Genomic DNA, 16,371 nt, shown 5'->3' on the forward strand with positions numbered 1-16,371 from the left:
AGTTTTGAAGTTATGCAAAATTATGTAAGTGTATGTCAGACCTACAATTACTTTAAAACCAACAAAAAAACCAACAAACTTGATTTTATATATAAATCCAATGAGGCCCGTGTTTCCAGACAAATTTCTGAAATATGTCGTTAATTTTATCTTTGCTCCTCAAATTCAATTAATTTCATGTTGACTTTTTCATGATCAATATAATTATGCTGTCTATGAATTTCATCAATAATAATAATAATAACAGCCAGTTTTTATAAAGTACTTTTACCAGAATGGCTCAAAGGGCTTTACAGCATATTATTACCCTGATCATTGGATTCATTTCAATCCCACACGAAAAGTGCACAATTTCCACTCCCTGGGGAGCATTCCTTGCATTCATCGCAGCCTCATTATGGCGCTGGCAAATTCAAACATACAAGAACTTTCGCATCCTACTGGGTGCCCATTTAGCACCTGGGTCGAAAGGGGCAGAGTGTAGATTAACACTTTGCCAAAGGATGCTAGACCGCGGTGGGATTCGAACACACGACCCTCTGTTTACAAGGCGAGAGTCAGAACCACTACACCATGGCTCTTCTATATCAAAAAAACAATAAAACATAAAAGTTAATTATCACACCTTTTTGCCAACTATTACAATTTGGTAAAACTTTGTGGAATTTTTTTTCCAACAATAAAATAACAACTGAATTGTTAATTAAGACTGTGTATTTTTATTGTATACAGGAATCAGAAACAAGCATTGAACTCTCCTCCAATGAGCCCTACCAAAGCAAGCTCTCTTAGCTCACTCAGTAATGCCCCTCCCCTTGGGGGCGGGGGCAGCCTGGGATCACTCCCACCTCTCAATATTGGAGGCGGAGCAAAGGGTATGTCATATATATTTTTCAGTTTGTCTGTTCATCCAACAACTCATCATAGGTAACTGGGGGATTGTTTCATGAAGAGTTATGTCGGTGATTTTTACTGACTAGTTTGGTCTCAGCCAATCAGATGCAAGTATTTTCCATAGCTTATAACAGTTGCTAGTGAAAATCACTGACAAAGCTCTTCAGGGGACCTTTTCATGAAATATGCTAGCTCTGACAGTTACCTTTGTAGTAACAATCAAATACCTGTTTTCACAGCTAAATAAACCAAGAATGGTTGTTGGCATTTCATCAACATTTGTCTGAACGGCTGTGACATATGGTAACTTTCCTAGGTTTTTAATTGGATGAGAAGCCCCAGTGTATGTTACTATGGTATCTGCCATAAATGACTTATCAATTGAGTCTAACAACTGTCATAAAATAGTCCCCTGACATTATATCAGATGACAAATGCTGACGAACCACTCCCCTGGTCCACCCAAACATCACATAATTTTGATAATTAGAGAAAATTTGAAGCATAACACTTGAATTTCATTGAAGCAAATGTAAATTCTGAAAGGTATGATATTTAAATATTAAATTCACTTTAACTCTGCACATGCACAACACTGGTGATGTGCTAATAAGAGCTGATGATACCAAATGTTAACTTCTTCCTTTGGTTCTTATTTTGAAAAATATAAAATCATATTCACAACCATAACAAAATTTTATCTTTGAAAATGACTAAATTATTTTTGGTGAAGACCTAATGAATATTATTCTATTTTTATTGATTATAGTTACAGGATCTGGTAAACCTGACTGGGATGATCTGGATGAGATAGATAATAAGATTTCTAAGCTAGGTTTTGATTCATCACAGAAAAGTGATTCTTCTTTCAAGTCTGGTGGTAGGAGTGAAGCCAGTTATGAAGATGACTTCCAAAGGTAAGAATGAATGAATGAATGCAAGATGCATTAAAACACAATCTTTGAAAGATAACTTGTCCATTTCATACTCACTGGTCAAAGTGTCTACAAGCTAAAAGTATCAGTTGACAAATTTTGAAATATTTGAATGATGTGAACTTACTTGTACTTGGCAGTCTATTACCTCTAATATGGACACTGATTTTACAATTTCATGATTCAACGTATTTGGACGGATTTTAATAAGCATACTTGTGTAGCTTTGATGATAGATGTGTTCAATTTGTTAATGATTTTTTAATTGCTGTTAATTGTTAATTGCATAATATTGCTTGCAGGGATGCCACTAGGTGTCCTCCAAAAACCCTGAAACTTATCGTGGGCAGAGACAGTGTCCAAGAACAGTGAATTGGGGCATGACCCCCTATTACATGCTGCAAAACAGTTTCTTCAATTTAACAAGAAACCCACATTGACAATTGATTGGTGGTTTTCTTGGTAAAATGAGCAGTAAGGCCTAATACTTCAAAATCACATGCTCTCCCCTGAAATGATAAATAGTAGTGAGTACAATCTCTAATTCTGCTTGTACCATGATGTTTAGTTTATATTCAGTGAGAGTTAAGTGTATCTTTCAATCAAAATGCCTCAGAATATACAATGGAATAAAAATAAACACAGAATAATCAAACGATAAAGAGAATGAATATGAATACTCTATAGTGCATGTGCAACAATGCTTGCTAGTTCCATTGAAAGTAAATTTACTGCAGATTATTCTGAAGACCCTATCAAGTGAACAATTGCTCAAAAAATGGTGTCCCCCCCAAGAAAGTGTTTTTACAGGAGAAAATACACAAAATGAGAGTCCCTTTGCTGCAGAAAAGACACATCAATTTGAAAGGGTCCCCTCATTACAAAAAAATACAAGTAGGGATTTACCTTATGTCAGTTTTACTTTTTTCTTCTTGCCTTGTGCATGGATGGTTTCTATGGCCTTCCTCTTTCTTGCTTGGATAGAACTTGCATTTGTTTTTCCTCCTGTTGAGGTTGTTGCTCTTTGCTCTGTAGTTGTACTTGGTACATTTACAGCCTTTCTCTTTTTAATAATACATGATTTGAGCTGCTTTGCTTCCATGTGCACTGGGGTTTTTTGTTCATTTTACACTTTCTTCTGACTTCTGTTGAATTTTCTTAGCCTCTGCCTTTCCTGGTCTGATTTCTTCTTCCTTGTGGAAGCTGTTTTGATGTGAAAACAGATACCACGGTCAGCTGGTGAGTACATGTAATCATCTCTGTTGGAACATCTTGAGGCTTGTTGTGCTATTGGATCTGATATGATATTCGACTGTTTGAAGTGCACTAAATGTCTCAATATGCATACGGTTTGAGTTGGCATCAATGAGATTGTTCATGACCAAGAAATTCTGCTCTACAATTGGAGATGTTATCATGGACAGGATGCTTCCTTGCTTTCCCTTGTTCAGTAAGGGTCTTGTCTCTGCAGGCCTGGACAATTGCTGCAATTCTCTTCAGATTCTTCTGAGACAGTCTTTCTAGTACATGTATATCATTCAGAATGTTCTGGTACAGTGATTTGTCATTTTTTGGAAGCCATGCCCAATATAAGACAGTGAGTGGGTCTATCATCTCCCCATCCAGAACATCATGCACTGAAAGCCACCTATGAGGAACCCTTTTCTTTGGCATGTGAAATGGAACCTCCAAAATTTCATGTATTTCCCTCAGGTACTCCCTCAAGTCTGTCAAAAAATTTTGGCATCTGTATGCCAGTCATCAGTGAGACCTTCAATGATACTATAAAAATATTTACAAAATAATTTACTGGTGTTATGAATATGATGGCATGTATCACCATCAATGTCAAGTACATGTAGGTGGCTTGCTTCATTAAGAACAAGAGTTTCAAAGCCACCCTTCTTCCCACGCATGTACATGTAGTTAGTTGAATCACAAAGTATTGATACAAGATTGTGTAGAGGTATATTGTCAGACTTGAGCACTGACATGAGGGTTTCTTTCAGGATCTTGGCATTGACAGTTGTCAAACTGATTTAATTATAATGATGAACAACTGTCTCCCCTTTCTCAGGAGAGAAATAAGCTACCATAATGCTGAACACTTTTTGGTTGTTGTTGCTGAAGCTTTCATCGACGTTCAAAGAAAATGGGTACAGTTGCATGTCGAGGACTAGTCTTATAGCAACATAACCAAGTCCATGGGTCAATTTGTAACTGGCTGAAGTGCGCCCTGCCCCCATATTAATCTTGTCTAAAGTGTCGGATCTTTAGACATTTCCTTCGAATACTCAATAATATCTGGCACCTTTGAGAGAGCAATGTTATGCTCTGCAGCAAATGCTAAAGTCCTGGCTTCACCATATGCCTGGCGGTCTACAATGTGAATAGCTGGTTTGGGGCTTCTGCACTACAAGAAATACATTAAAAAGGAAACAGTACATCTATTTTTAGTTTAGGTACTTCGCATCATTTATGTTTTCACATTAGTTATGAGAAGGCAAGATACATGTATGTAAGTGATAACAAAGACTGAATGGTTTTTCAGTTTATTAAAACATATATTCACAATGTAAGATAGCCTCTATACTTATGTTAACATTATAAAGTTATTTGATGGATATCTGATATACCAGCAATAACTATGATTAATCAAGACTGACAATCAAAAAAGAAAACAGAACAATTATTTTATCATTTTAGTCAATTAAACTTAAAAGTTATGAATAGTGCTATAATGCCCATGTGTAATTAATTTCGAATTTAGTAATTGATACATGTACATAAAATGTAAAAATTCAAACATAAAAGAATAAATCAAAAACTGATTAAACTATTTGCCAAAGAGTGCAGTATAAAATCAACAAATACTCCACTAAAGATCAATAATTTATTCCATAGCCAAAATCAAATGAATGGAATTCAAAAAGTTTAAAAATAACACAGACAAAAGCAAATAAGAGTAAAATGATGCAATAACTGTGTGAACATTTTTAAGTTACAAAGCTATCATTGTATAATATAACAATCTTTCAAAAATAATAGCAAAGCTAACAGAAAAATTGTAACAAGATTAGGTACCATCTTACTATAGAACACAATCATACAAAAAAAAACTAACACCAAAGTAAAAAAAAAATTCTATAATAACAACCTTTGATAGAATCAATGTGAACTGATCATGCATTCAACAACTATGTAAACTGATCAAGTAATGAACTCTAATAACAATGTGATCGGATTATGTAATTTAATTGTAATAAGAATGAACTGATCACTTAATGAACTCTAATAACAATGTGAATGCATCATGCAATTAACTCTAATAATATGAACGCATCATGAAATTAACTGTAATAACAATGAACTGATCATGTAATGAACTCTAATAACAATGTGAACGCATCATGAAATTAAATCTGAATATGAACACATCATGAAATTTACTGTTATAACAATGAACTGATCATGTAATTAATTCTATAATGTTAATGAATCATGTATTTAACTCTTATTAATAACAATCTGAACACATTATGTAATCAACAAGTAATTAAAACTGGATTTCGTACAACTTGCAAAAATAAAAATGTTGAGAAGTTAGGTTGCAGTTGGTCACGTTAAAATAACTCTCAACTTGCATGCATATTTCAATAGGTGAACTTACACTGAAGCAGCTGCAGTGCTTTTGATAATCAAGGGGGCACCATAGGGCAATTTGAACTTATTTGGATCTGAACGGCTAGTACTGGCACTAGTTGATGCACTTTAAAAGTTTCAAGAATTAGAAATAGAGAAAAAGATGTGAGATTAATTTACAAAAAAACCCAAGTACATGTAGACCTATGCCTACATGTATGTGTACATAGTCTACAACAATCATTGGCATTATCACTTTTTAACCCACTGCTAAATGCATCTAGACTAATCTATACCAATCGGTCCACCACACCAGTGTCGCCGTAGGGTCTACACATCCTGAACCTGATCCTAGCAAAATTCTGTTTTATCTGCAGCTTTTTAAATAATGGGCAACATATTTCAAAATACATCTTAAATGATTTTAAACCAAGCAGCAAGCAATAAAGTAAAAGTTGCTTGAAAAGAAAGAGACGATTAAATCCGCTGTAAAAGCAGCAGAAATTGTTTGTTTGAGTGTGTGGTTTTTCCAAGTGGCTTCTTACCTTGTTGTGATCGATGACTTTGAAGTCAAGGTTTGAAAAAATGATGGTAGTTGTTGTGTGTTGCTCCTAGCACGCTTGCTTTTCTGATGAATTTTTTTCGCGGCATGGTCATGAAAACTCTTTTTGCCGATTGAAGCATACTTCTGTTGTTTTTTGCACCAAATACACAAAGCAACACCATGTTGGTTCATCTTGCGAATATATTCCGACATAAAATCTCCATTGTTATCTTTATCCTCCATCCATGATCAGTTCCATTTGTTCTTAACGTTCACTTCCAAAACCTTGATATCGTCCGTTTTCTCTATCACTTAGGTACTCATCTTGGCTGCTTAATCATATCCAGTGCAGTGGCAGAGAATCATAATCCAAAGAATCTGGTCATTTATATATTCTTGCAAACATTATCAAATTCGATGGAAAAGTCAGATGATAAATCACAAAACATATCCAGTTTGGCTTACAGTGTATGTACACATGCGGCTCCCCTGGCCTTGCTCTTGCGACGTACCAAATACGTTCGCACATGGCAAGCTGGAGTTAGTGCGATGCCCAGCACAGTCCACACCGATGCTCCCCGTGGGGATGGCAGGCGGTGACCGGTAGGGACACGTGATGGTTTGGAGCATCTCTATATGGTTTGAAGAGGGTAGCGCGTGTACATTCGTTGTTCAGCGCGCGCGTTTATAAATTATGTACTGGGTCATTCTAAAAAAAATGTTACAATTCACAAAAAACGTGTCTCGACTATCTTATGGCCACTAGCTTCACAACCCTGAACATTTTCTACAAAAATATTATCAAGAAAATTACAATAATAGACTAGCTCCACAAAGCATATACGACCAGTGACTAATAAAGCTCTAATTTTATTACAAAAGCCTTTTATTTTTGCTTTTTGTTAGAATCGACGCTGTCTCGGGTCAGTTTTAGATTTTACTATCATTCTCTTTCCTAAGTAGTCTGTATTTCTTACCTACATTAATGTCTGGTTAGGGCAGCTTGGTGTAAACGTCCGACATACTGCGCTTATCCTAGTATTTGATGATCCCTTTGTGATTAATTTCACTTTTAACTTTGTCCCAAATTCATTTTAACCTCCGTAACGAATACTGCCACAAGTTTTTTTTCCCATTCAAACTGAATGATATTATATGATAATGTGTCTACAAGTAGAGTGATATTCATTAATAAATAATTGATAGGGAATTATCATATGTGTTTCCTGTATTACACGGAAATAAAGGACTATTCTTAAAAAATAAAATGTATGACTAAACAGCTTTAACATCCGTAACGCACCTTAAGAAAATGTGCACTTTGGCAGTTCTGTTAAGGATTCAGTATCTTATAGGATAAGAGACACCTTTCATAATAAATACAATTTTCAAAGGTATGACTGCTAAATAAGGACCACGTTGGACCATAAAGCATAAAGACATTAACATCCGTAACGCATTAACTTCCGTAACATTTTTTCTTGAATATGCTACAAATTTGTGCTATACTGAATCACTCCGGATCATACAGATATAAATCATATAAGGTACCGTCCACCTACTTACCCATAAAAATGATAGCTATTCATCCTTGTCAAATTATTATTACACACCTTATTTTTAACATCACTTTGAAAAGAGGGAAAATTGCCAGCGAAAACAATTTCCCGAGAATTATATATGATATTTAATGTTTTTAGAATTTTGAATAATACATACTACAAATTTTGAATATTGGCATCTTCTTTAGAACTTAAGATTTCTAATTTCCTTTGCTATATAAAGTGCATTAACTTCCGTAACAATTACTGTTACGGAAGTTAATACACTTCTTTGCTGTACTTTGCTAAGATTGATAGCACGATTCTAGTTCCAGAATAGGTGACATGGCTTTGTCTAATGCTGTAGTCGGCAGAAATGGTGTAGAGAAAGGGAAGAAGGAGAAACAATTAAGCTTTCATGGACAAGGAAAGAGACAGAAAAACTGTTTGCAATGACTCATGAGGAGGGTTAATGTATCACCGATCAAAAATGTGAGCGCAAAGCGCGAGCTAAAACTTGTGAATAGTCTAACCTGAAAACTTGAAATTCTAGCATTTTTTTGTAGAAATGATCAGGATGTTATCTGAATAAACTATTAATGCGAGTACAAAGTGCTAGCTGATTTGTTTTTCGTATTCTGACCGAAAGCTTGACATTCTAAACACTCTTTGTACCAATTACAAGGATGGGTATCTTAATTGATGCGACTGTAAATTTTTTATATGTTGATCTGAAAACAATAATTTTTTGACGTTGTAATTTGAGAACAAGATATATATCCAATAAACAATTATTGCAAAGGTAAAACGCGCGCTTTTTTAGGTTTAGTCCCCAAAACGGGAAATTCTACTAACTTTTTGTAATCATAAAAAGGATGGGTGTCTTGCTAAGGAAATGATGCGCAGTGAGTGCGAAGCGCGAGCTGAAAATATGTGTCATTCCAATATGAAAACCAGACATCTTAAGCACGCTTTCAAATAAAGAGGATATAAATTGAATAAAAAATAATTTCATGCAATAGAATACAAAAAAAAAAAAGTGGGGATTACATGTATGTACACCATCAATCAACTCTTTTAATATTCATGAAGATATGTATAGACTATATTGTTTCACTAAAATAATGCAAATCTTTAAAATGGCATAACTTCGCTATTCCTTGTTCAATTTTGATCATATTTGCAGTATTTTGTTTGTCTGCTTATTATCTGTTCAGATAATATTTTTCAGCCTGGATGACCCCTTTAACGTGCATGAAAAGCGCTTGAATAATCGATATACATGAAAACATGGAAAGGGGTATTTCAAACTCTCACGGTTAGTTGGAATTTATAAATGAAATACGTATTTCGATAATCAAACATTTTGGCTATTCATCATTTTTTTAAATCACGAATAGAATGCGTAATTGCGTATCTCGATAAAACAAACTGATGAAAAAAAAATCGCGATTAGATCATATAGATTCCATTAATAATTTATGTATTTGTGAATTTTTAGCCTCTTGTTTCATTCACCTTACTTTTTTATTATTCATTTCCCCATGTCCTTTTTTAAATGTTTTTCCCTCTTTTTCTATCTTTTTTGGCTATTGGCAGGCGGCGGGATTCCTCGTAACCCAGAGAACTCATCCTGGTAACGGGACTGCGATTGTTATATTTTGTTTATTGCCAGAAACTTTAAAGATAAACTGTAATTCTGTTGCCCGGTTATTCGGTTTTCTCATTCCAACTTTGAACAAGAACGACAATAAAATTACAGTTTCCGTTTCCTGTTTATGTTTTTTACATTTTTTAGGGGGGGGGGGTTGGCAAATTAAGCTATGCGTTCCACATTTATCTTTATTTATTAATAAAAGGTTATACGAATACCTAAATATGGATTTTCCTAAGGTAACATAATAAGTAGTGCAATTTGTAACTTGATTTTAACTTCCGTAACGAAGGTTGACATGGTTAAATGCCATCAAGAGGATTTAATGGTAAAGTATCTTGGGATTCCCAGAATTGGTCATGCATTGCTTAGGATCTTGCTTAGGATTACTTAGTGCCAGAAACTTTTAAGATGAACTGCAATTCTGTGGCCCGGTTATTCGGTTTTCTCATTCCAACTGTGAACAAGAACGACAACAAAAATGACAGTTGTCCGTTTCCTGTTCTGTTTTTAACATTTTTTATTTGGGGGCGGGGTGGGAAAATTAAGCAATGCGTTCCACATTCATCTTCAATAAATTTTAAAAAAAATGTTATACCAATACCTTAATATGGATGTTCCTAAGGTAACATAATAAGTAGTGCAATTTGTAACTTGATTTTAACTTCCGTAACGAAGGTTGACATGGTTAAATGCCATCAAGAGGATTTAATGGTAAACTATCTTTTGATTCCCAGCATTGGTCATGCATTGCTTAGGATCTCAGGTTATGGATGGAAGTTATTTTAAGGTTGCCTCATTCAAATTATGAACATTAAACTGAACGAAAGATGTGCAATGATTTTTATGGTTCTTTTTGTTAAATGTTATTTGGTAAAATCCTGCTTCTGAAAAAGAATATTGAATATTTTTTCTATCTTGCAAACATTTTTGCTTCAGTAAATAAAATTGTTGATACCACACTGAAACTTAATGGTGTGCATTTCTATTTCAATCATTTCAAAGGTGATTTAATTGAGTAACATAAGAGAACAATGCTAACGATTAACCTCCGTAACGTTGATATACAGTGCTTGAGTTAATCCGGTCAGTACTTCAAATTGACGCAACAGCGACATGCCCCTTTTCTGTTGCCACTTTCTCATACATGGTACTTTCACAATCTGTATTTTTCAACCCATTTTGTAGATTTCATTTTTACGATTTTTCCCCCCATCAATTGTAGCATTTTTCTGAGAATGACCCTACTGTATATAGCAAATATCTCTCACTCGGGCGATCGACATGCATCGCGAGAGAGAGAGAGAGAGGGGGGAAGAAAGGAGGACTTTCCAATTTTTTTAGAACACAGGAAAAGTCAGAAACACTGAATAAGACAGATAGCAGGGAAAACCCGGATTTCCGTGTAAAGACGGAAAAGTGGCATCCCTGTGCTTGGCTCGAAAACCTATTATCTCATTCTCAAAATTCAAAAATATTGAAGACAGCCCGGAAAAAAGCTGTGTTTTGGGAATATGGCAGTGGCACCAATCTTATATGTTTGAAACAGTCTCATTATTTCCTGTAGAGATCCCTTTCAAGGCAAAAGAAGGTTGCCTCTTGTATCATAACTCTAAAATCAAGGTCTACATGTATCTGAGCTTTCTCAAATTTGTTCCATTTTGAGAGATAAGTTTTAAAAGTCCCATGAAGATAAATAAGGTTTGAAAAATTATATGATATTGACTTGAGTTTGACTGGTTTATGGTTTGTATCTTTATTATAGCTCTCAAGACAGTCCAAGCCAAACACCAAGAGGAAGCAACAGAAGCAATACAACAACAAGCATCACAGAGGAGATATCAGAAGAAATATCTGGTGATGAAAGCTTTCTGGCTAGCAGTCAAGACAATGTGAGTCATCTTTATATCAACGACCATCTCTAACAATCACACAGATCAATACACACCCTAGCAGTCAGGAAAAGGTCAACAATCATGCTTGGCACATTATCAATAAAAACTGAGGCTTATCGGGAACAATTTTTGAGAATATCATGTTTGGCTCTGTACTTACTTTCATTCAGAAATTTATTGAACGAAACATAGAAAAGGCATGATAATGAGGCATCCCTTTCTTACCGTGCATATGTTCAATCAACATACCGTAACAATCTTGACAAATTTATTGCACAATTTGTATTTTGACATCGAAATTTCAAACTTCTTTTGATAATCTGGTCTTGAACCTTTCATATAAAAGAGTATTGAAATAAAGAAGAAAACCTTGTAGTATGATGTGAATAAGATAGTGATGCTGGACAAAATGTCTGAGAATCCTAGAGTTTTTGTACTCTAGTATGCAGAAAAAAAATCCTTTTCCCAAATACATTTCATTCAATTATCTAGATAGGCTGACAGTAAAACCCTAAATCATGGCATGTTCAGGTGTTAAAATATTACATTCAATAGGCTTCTCTAGGCTCACCAAACATAGTAATGTTGTTGTCTACATTTAACACTCGGTATGAAGGAGTGCATTTTGTGATGGGGTTCACTGACATTTGGGCACAACTGTATAATCATTGGTAGAACCCTTTAATTTTTAATCTTTTAAAAATCTTCTTTTTTATTCCAGCTCGATGACCAGACGTCTGACCACACCGTGTCTCAGCTAAGTCAGAGTGGTCCATTTGACTACATGGAAGAGGTTCGCCCACCTACAAGCTTATGACACTAGACTGAACCAAACACAGTGTCATGTTGAGACTCCTGTTGTTGGCACCATAACAAACTTTATTTGACAAAGGCAGGTCCTTCTCCACTACTCACTCTGCTTCTGCCATGTTGACTTTCTTGATGTGTGGAGAGGCATCTAAGTTCTATTTCCTGAGCAAGTTCCTGAGAACATTCTGAAGTCCTCTTCTGTATGAAGGTCACCAATCTGGACATTCAACTGCAGCAGCCAGTTATATGCTCCTTCAGTTTTCCCAAGAACCTGGGAAGGACTGGAACAACTTCCAACAGGATCCAGCTCAGTTGGTCTCACTCTCTTGATGTCTTCGGGGCCTTCTTGACTAGGGTGCAGGTTTAGTAGCTTCAGGATGACTGCTTTTTACTGTAATATATATGTATATGCACCTTCGCAAAGGAATAAAAGTAAGGCTCAACATGCCGACACAAACTACAGTGTGTTTATCTTTAGTATCTTGTCGTAGCAATACAACTGGAAGAATAAATGTTCATCAAGCCACTTCAAGGTTTCCCTTCAAGCGTATGTGCCATGCTTAACTTGATCATCTCGGTTTTTAAGACTGTATGGGATCAGAAAATGTGCTCTCTGTACCTCACTGGCTACCTTTTGTTTTTCCTACAACTTTTTGCCCCCTTTTTCTTTCCATACCGCAGACAACCTGCTTTCAAGCCTTTGAATCAGACGACAAGTCTTGGACTTTTTTAAAAGTCTTGTTTTATCCTAAACAAAAAAAGAGAAAATTTGACAATTAAATTTTTGCTCACACTCAGATTTGAAATCACAATCTTGCCATTGTTTAGTAAGTGCAAATTATCAAATTGTACCATGCAGAAAAAATTAATTGAGTCTTGTAAAGTACTTTCTGACTCTGCATTCCAAGCTTCTGAATATTCATGATGTATAGTCCTTGATGGAATAAACTGTTTTCTGATGCGAGGAAGAAAAATTTGGAGGAAAATGAATTTAGTCCCCCGGGTACTTACCTTCTGAGAAGCAAGGCATGTGCCCTGCCCATTAGGTTTCCATACATCCTTGAGATCCTTGGAGACCATCCTTAGCCCTCTCTTGCTTTGTTCATTGGTCATCGGTCAAGAATTGATGTACAGTAAAGACTCTGAGATGGTAGAGTAATACCTTTCACAAGGCTGATCAACTTAAAAAAAAATATATTATGAGAGAATAGATGGACAGGATAGTGCAAATTTAGTGTAGCTGGTGGGCAAATTCATGATTAAAAATGTTGTTGAATACAAGAGTTATGAAGTGCCTTCATCCATGTTTTTATGTCACATTAGTTTTCTACTTGTACATATATTTATATTATTTTGCAACAATTTTGTTTGTATTCATGCTTCAGAGGTTATTTAAACGAGTTGATGAAAATGAGAAATCAGAATTGTGAATTAATGTGTAGTCTATTTAATATCATGGAGGGAATGCAGTCATATTTTTCCCCTTTGTAGTAAAGGAATGCTTGAAAATGGCAACTTAAAAAAAGCAATAACAAAAAAAACAAAGAGGCAAAGTGAAAAGTAAAAAGAGAGTAATGTTTGTAGAAATTATCTGAAATTTCTATACATTTTTATGCCTCTGCCCAACGTAGGTGGATGCCGAAGGCATTATGCTCTCCAACTGTCTGTCCGTCGTGTTTTCATTCTCATAATGCATAAAGAACTGTTTGATGGATAAATGTCAAACTTTGTAAAAGTATACAAATATGTATTGGAATAACAATTATCTGATTAGTGTGGGGGGTCACAAGGTGAGGAGGCACTATAACTCAGTCATTAGAGCGGCTTAACCCTAACTAGGCCGGGCTTTTTTGGCTGTTCTGTGGCCGGGGGGGGTTGATTCAACCCCCCCACTGAGATCTCGGCCACCGATCGCGCGAGCACCGCAAAAATTTGCACGCTGGTAGTGTGCGATGTAATCTACAAGGCTGTATGGTAAAATTTTCAAAAAAAATGAGATTTTATTTTATATGAATTAATTATGCTAATTTATGCATAAATCATACTTTTTGCTCTAATTCACTAAATAAAGCTCCTAGAATGCTAATTTTTGGTAAAAATATTCTTTGTAGCATTCTTAACAATTGCAATTGAAAAAAACTTCGGTTCGGAAATCAATTTCTTATGTATTTTATTGTTTTATGAATTTCTTATGTATTTCTTTGTTTTTCAACCTTTTGTTTTTCTTTGTTTTTTTCACCAGATTTATTGCACAACCTTTCTGAAGCATAATTATGCTAAAATCAATTGCTTTCAGCTGTTTGAAGTAAAAATAATCATATCTTTATGAATAAGATGAGAAAACTCAATTTGCATTGACTTTGTACACAAAATCACGTTTTGGAACAACTTTTGGTCTGACATGCGCTTACAAAATGTTGCGTAATTTCAGAACCGCGTACCCGGGCGTCGTAAATTTGGTCTCAAAAGATGCGTGAGACTTAAAAGTATAAACTCTGCGAGTGGCGCGGTAAAAAAATTTCGCGTGGCGGAATGATCGCAGAAAATGTTGAGGGGGGGGTTGATTCAACCCCCCCCCCGGCCATTTTAGGGTTAAGGGTCCTCTCCGAGGGACCTGGTAATGAGGATCCCGCTGACCCGGGTTCGATTCCCACTTGGTGTGGTAGTGCTCTTTGGTAAGGCATTAATCCTCATTACCAGGTCCCTCGGAGAAGACCCCTAAGCCGTCGGTCCTCTGGTTCACGCTTTCTTAGCAATCGGGTTAAAATTCACCACCATTTACCAAATGTCAAAGACTTAATTTAAATGAGAAAAAAAATAACTTGGGGGATGGGGAAAGCAGACAAGCAAAAAGACAAAGAAAAAAAAGAGGTCAAAGGTCACAACCACTTTTCTGTTGAAAAAATTTCTGACAATCCACAAAGAGTCTCACATTTGCCCCCCCCCCCCCCCCCCCCCGCCCGTCATATCTGTGCCTTGTGGGACCTGCATAAAATTATGATTATGGATATTTGTAGTGATTGCCCTGTTAATGGTTCAACAAGTGGCAAGCAGAAGATTCTCATCAAGAAGCTGCAAATCATCTTTTAAAATATCAATTATTTCAATCCTGGTCCTGAATCTGAATGGTCCTTCTGTGGGATTTGAAACAAACTCACTTTCAATGTTTAAGCCTTTAAAAAAACTTGAGTGAAGGTTTCATAATGAATTTGGGATATCATCTAACATTCCAATCTTATAAATTGTGTTATTTAATTTTTGTTTCATCTATTTGTCCTTTGTAAAAGTTAAATTATATCTTGCATTTTACAAAATGGCCTCCAAATCACTTTTTTTCAATCTCACAGCTTCCAAATAAGTCAAGGCAAATATATTGACAGTTTTGATTTTCATAGAATTGTTCCTTCCGGCGTAATAGTGCCGAGACTAATATGGTCACCATCTCAGATATTACAAAATGGCTGCTAAAAACAGATTTTTGTTAAATTTTACAAATTCTAATACTTTAAAACTCATATTTACTGCTAAGTAAATCAGAGAATCAGGGAATAATGTAATGAAAGCATATATGTTCTGTGGTTGTAGGGTTATAATACTGATGTAGTGTATGAGGCATACCAAACAGCACACTTAGACAGGTATGTAAATATTATATGTAAAATAAAGCTTTAATAAAAAGCAATGAATACCATATTGGTACTTATGTGCATGATCAACCCTTTATTGCCTACTCCTTATTACCTGCATTTGTCTCTTGAGAGAGAGAGATAGAGAGGGGGGGGGGGGGCTGGATGGGGCACAGTATATCAAGGCATGTTAGAGATATAGTAGAGTGGTTATGAGAGCTTATGTCACTTAAGTGATAATTTCTATAGCAAGAATATAGAGAGAGCTATATAATGGAGTGGAGAGAGAGACAGACTGAAAAAGGGACATTGTGTGCAGGAAGGTTTTAAAGAGACCCATACAAAGAGTATGTTGGTGAGTCCTGACCAGCTAGAAGCATTACAAAGCAAAATTCATTTTTTATATTGTGAAAGAAAGCAGACTTTATGGATAGGAAACTAGGTTTGTTTAGAAGATATCATATGCCCCCCCCCCCCATAAATTAGTTATACTTACCCTTTTCTACTTTTCCTCTTCCCCTCTCCCCCTAATTTTTTCATGCCTGAATATAGGTGTATACCTCAGTACCTGCTGCCAAGAAATGCGTCCAAGGAGATGGATAAAAATATGCTATACCTTTTAGAGAAATTCAGTGTAGAATTGTCCCGTCACTTATTCAACTCGGGGAAGCAAAGTTGATATATACCAATTGATTGGAAGAGCTCTCATTTCAGTCTTTATTTAAAAAGAAAATATATCCCTTTTATTCCTTTGCTTCCCCCTATTCCTACCCCCCCACCGCTGATCACTATTTTATTTTGTTTTGTTCTGGGGTGGTATTCTGAGATCC

The 16,371-nt window shown here is 35.6% G+C and overlaps 1 protein-coding gene across 3 annotated transcripts in view; it reads left to right on the forward strand.

Annotated features, from left to right (window-relative positions):
* The window catches only part of LOC129270282 (centrosomal protein 43-like), a 31,295-nt gene extending 15,664 nt beyond the window's left edge, over positions 1-15,631 (forward strand). For 2 of the 3 annotated variants that reach the window (XM_064105480.1, XM_064105479.1), the window contains 4 exons: positions 733-875; positions 1,664-1,811; positions 10,976-11,102; positions 11,827-15,631. In XM_064105480.1, the coding sequence (XP_063961550.1) occupies positions 733-875; positions 1,664-1,811; positions 10,976-11,102; positions 11,827-11,922 (514 nt within the window). In that variant the 3' untranslated portion in view covers positions 11,923-15,631. The remainder of the gene's footprint in view (positions 1-732; positions 876-1,663; positions 1,812-10,975; positions 11,103-11,826) is intronic. The other variant, XR_010294834.1, reaches the window with a different exon arrangement.
* The last annotated feature ends 740 nt before the right edge of the window (positions 15,632-16,371 follow it).

This window comes from Lytechinus pictus, chromosome 10 (assembly GCF_037042905.1).
Source record: "Lytechinus pictus isolate F3 Inbred chromosome 10, Lp3.0, whole genome shotgun sequence".
In the NCBI taxonomy this organism is placed as follows: domain Eukaryota; kingdom Metazoa; phylum Echinodermata; class Echinoidea; order Temnopleuroida; family Toxopneustidae; genus Lytechinus; species Lytechinus pictus.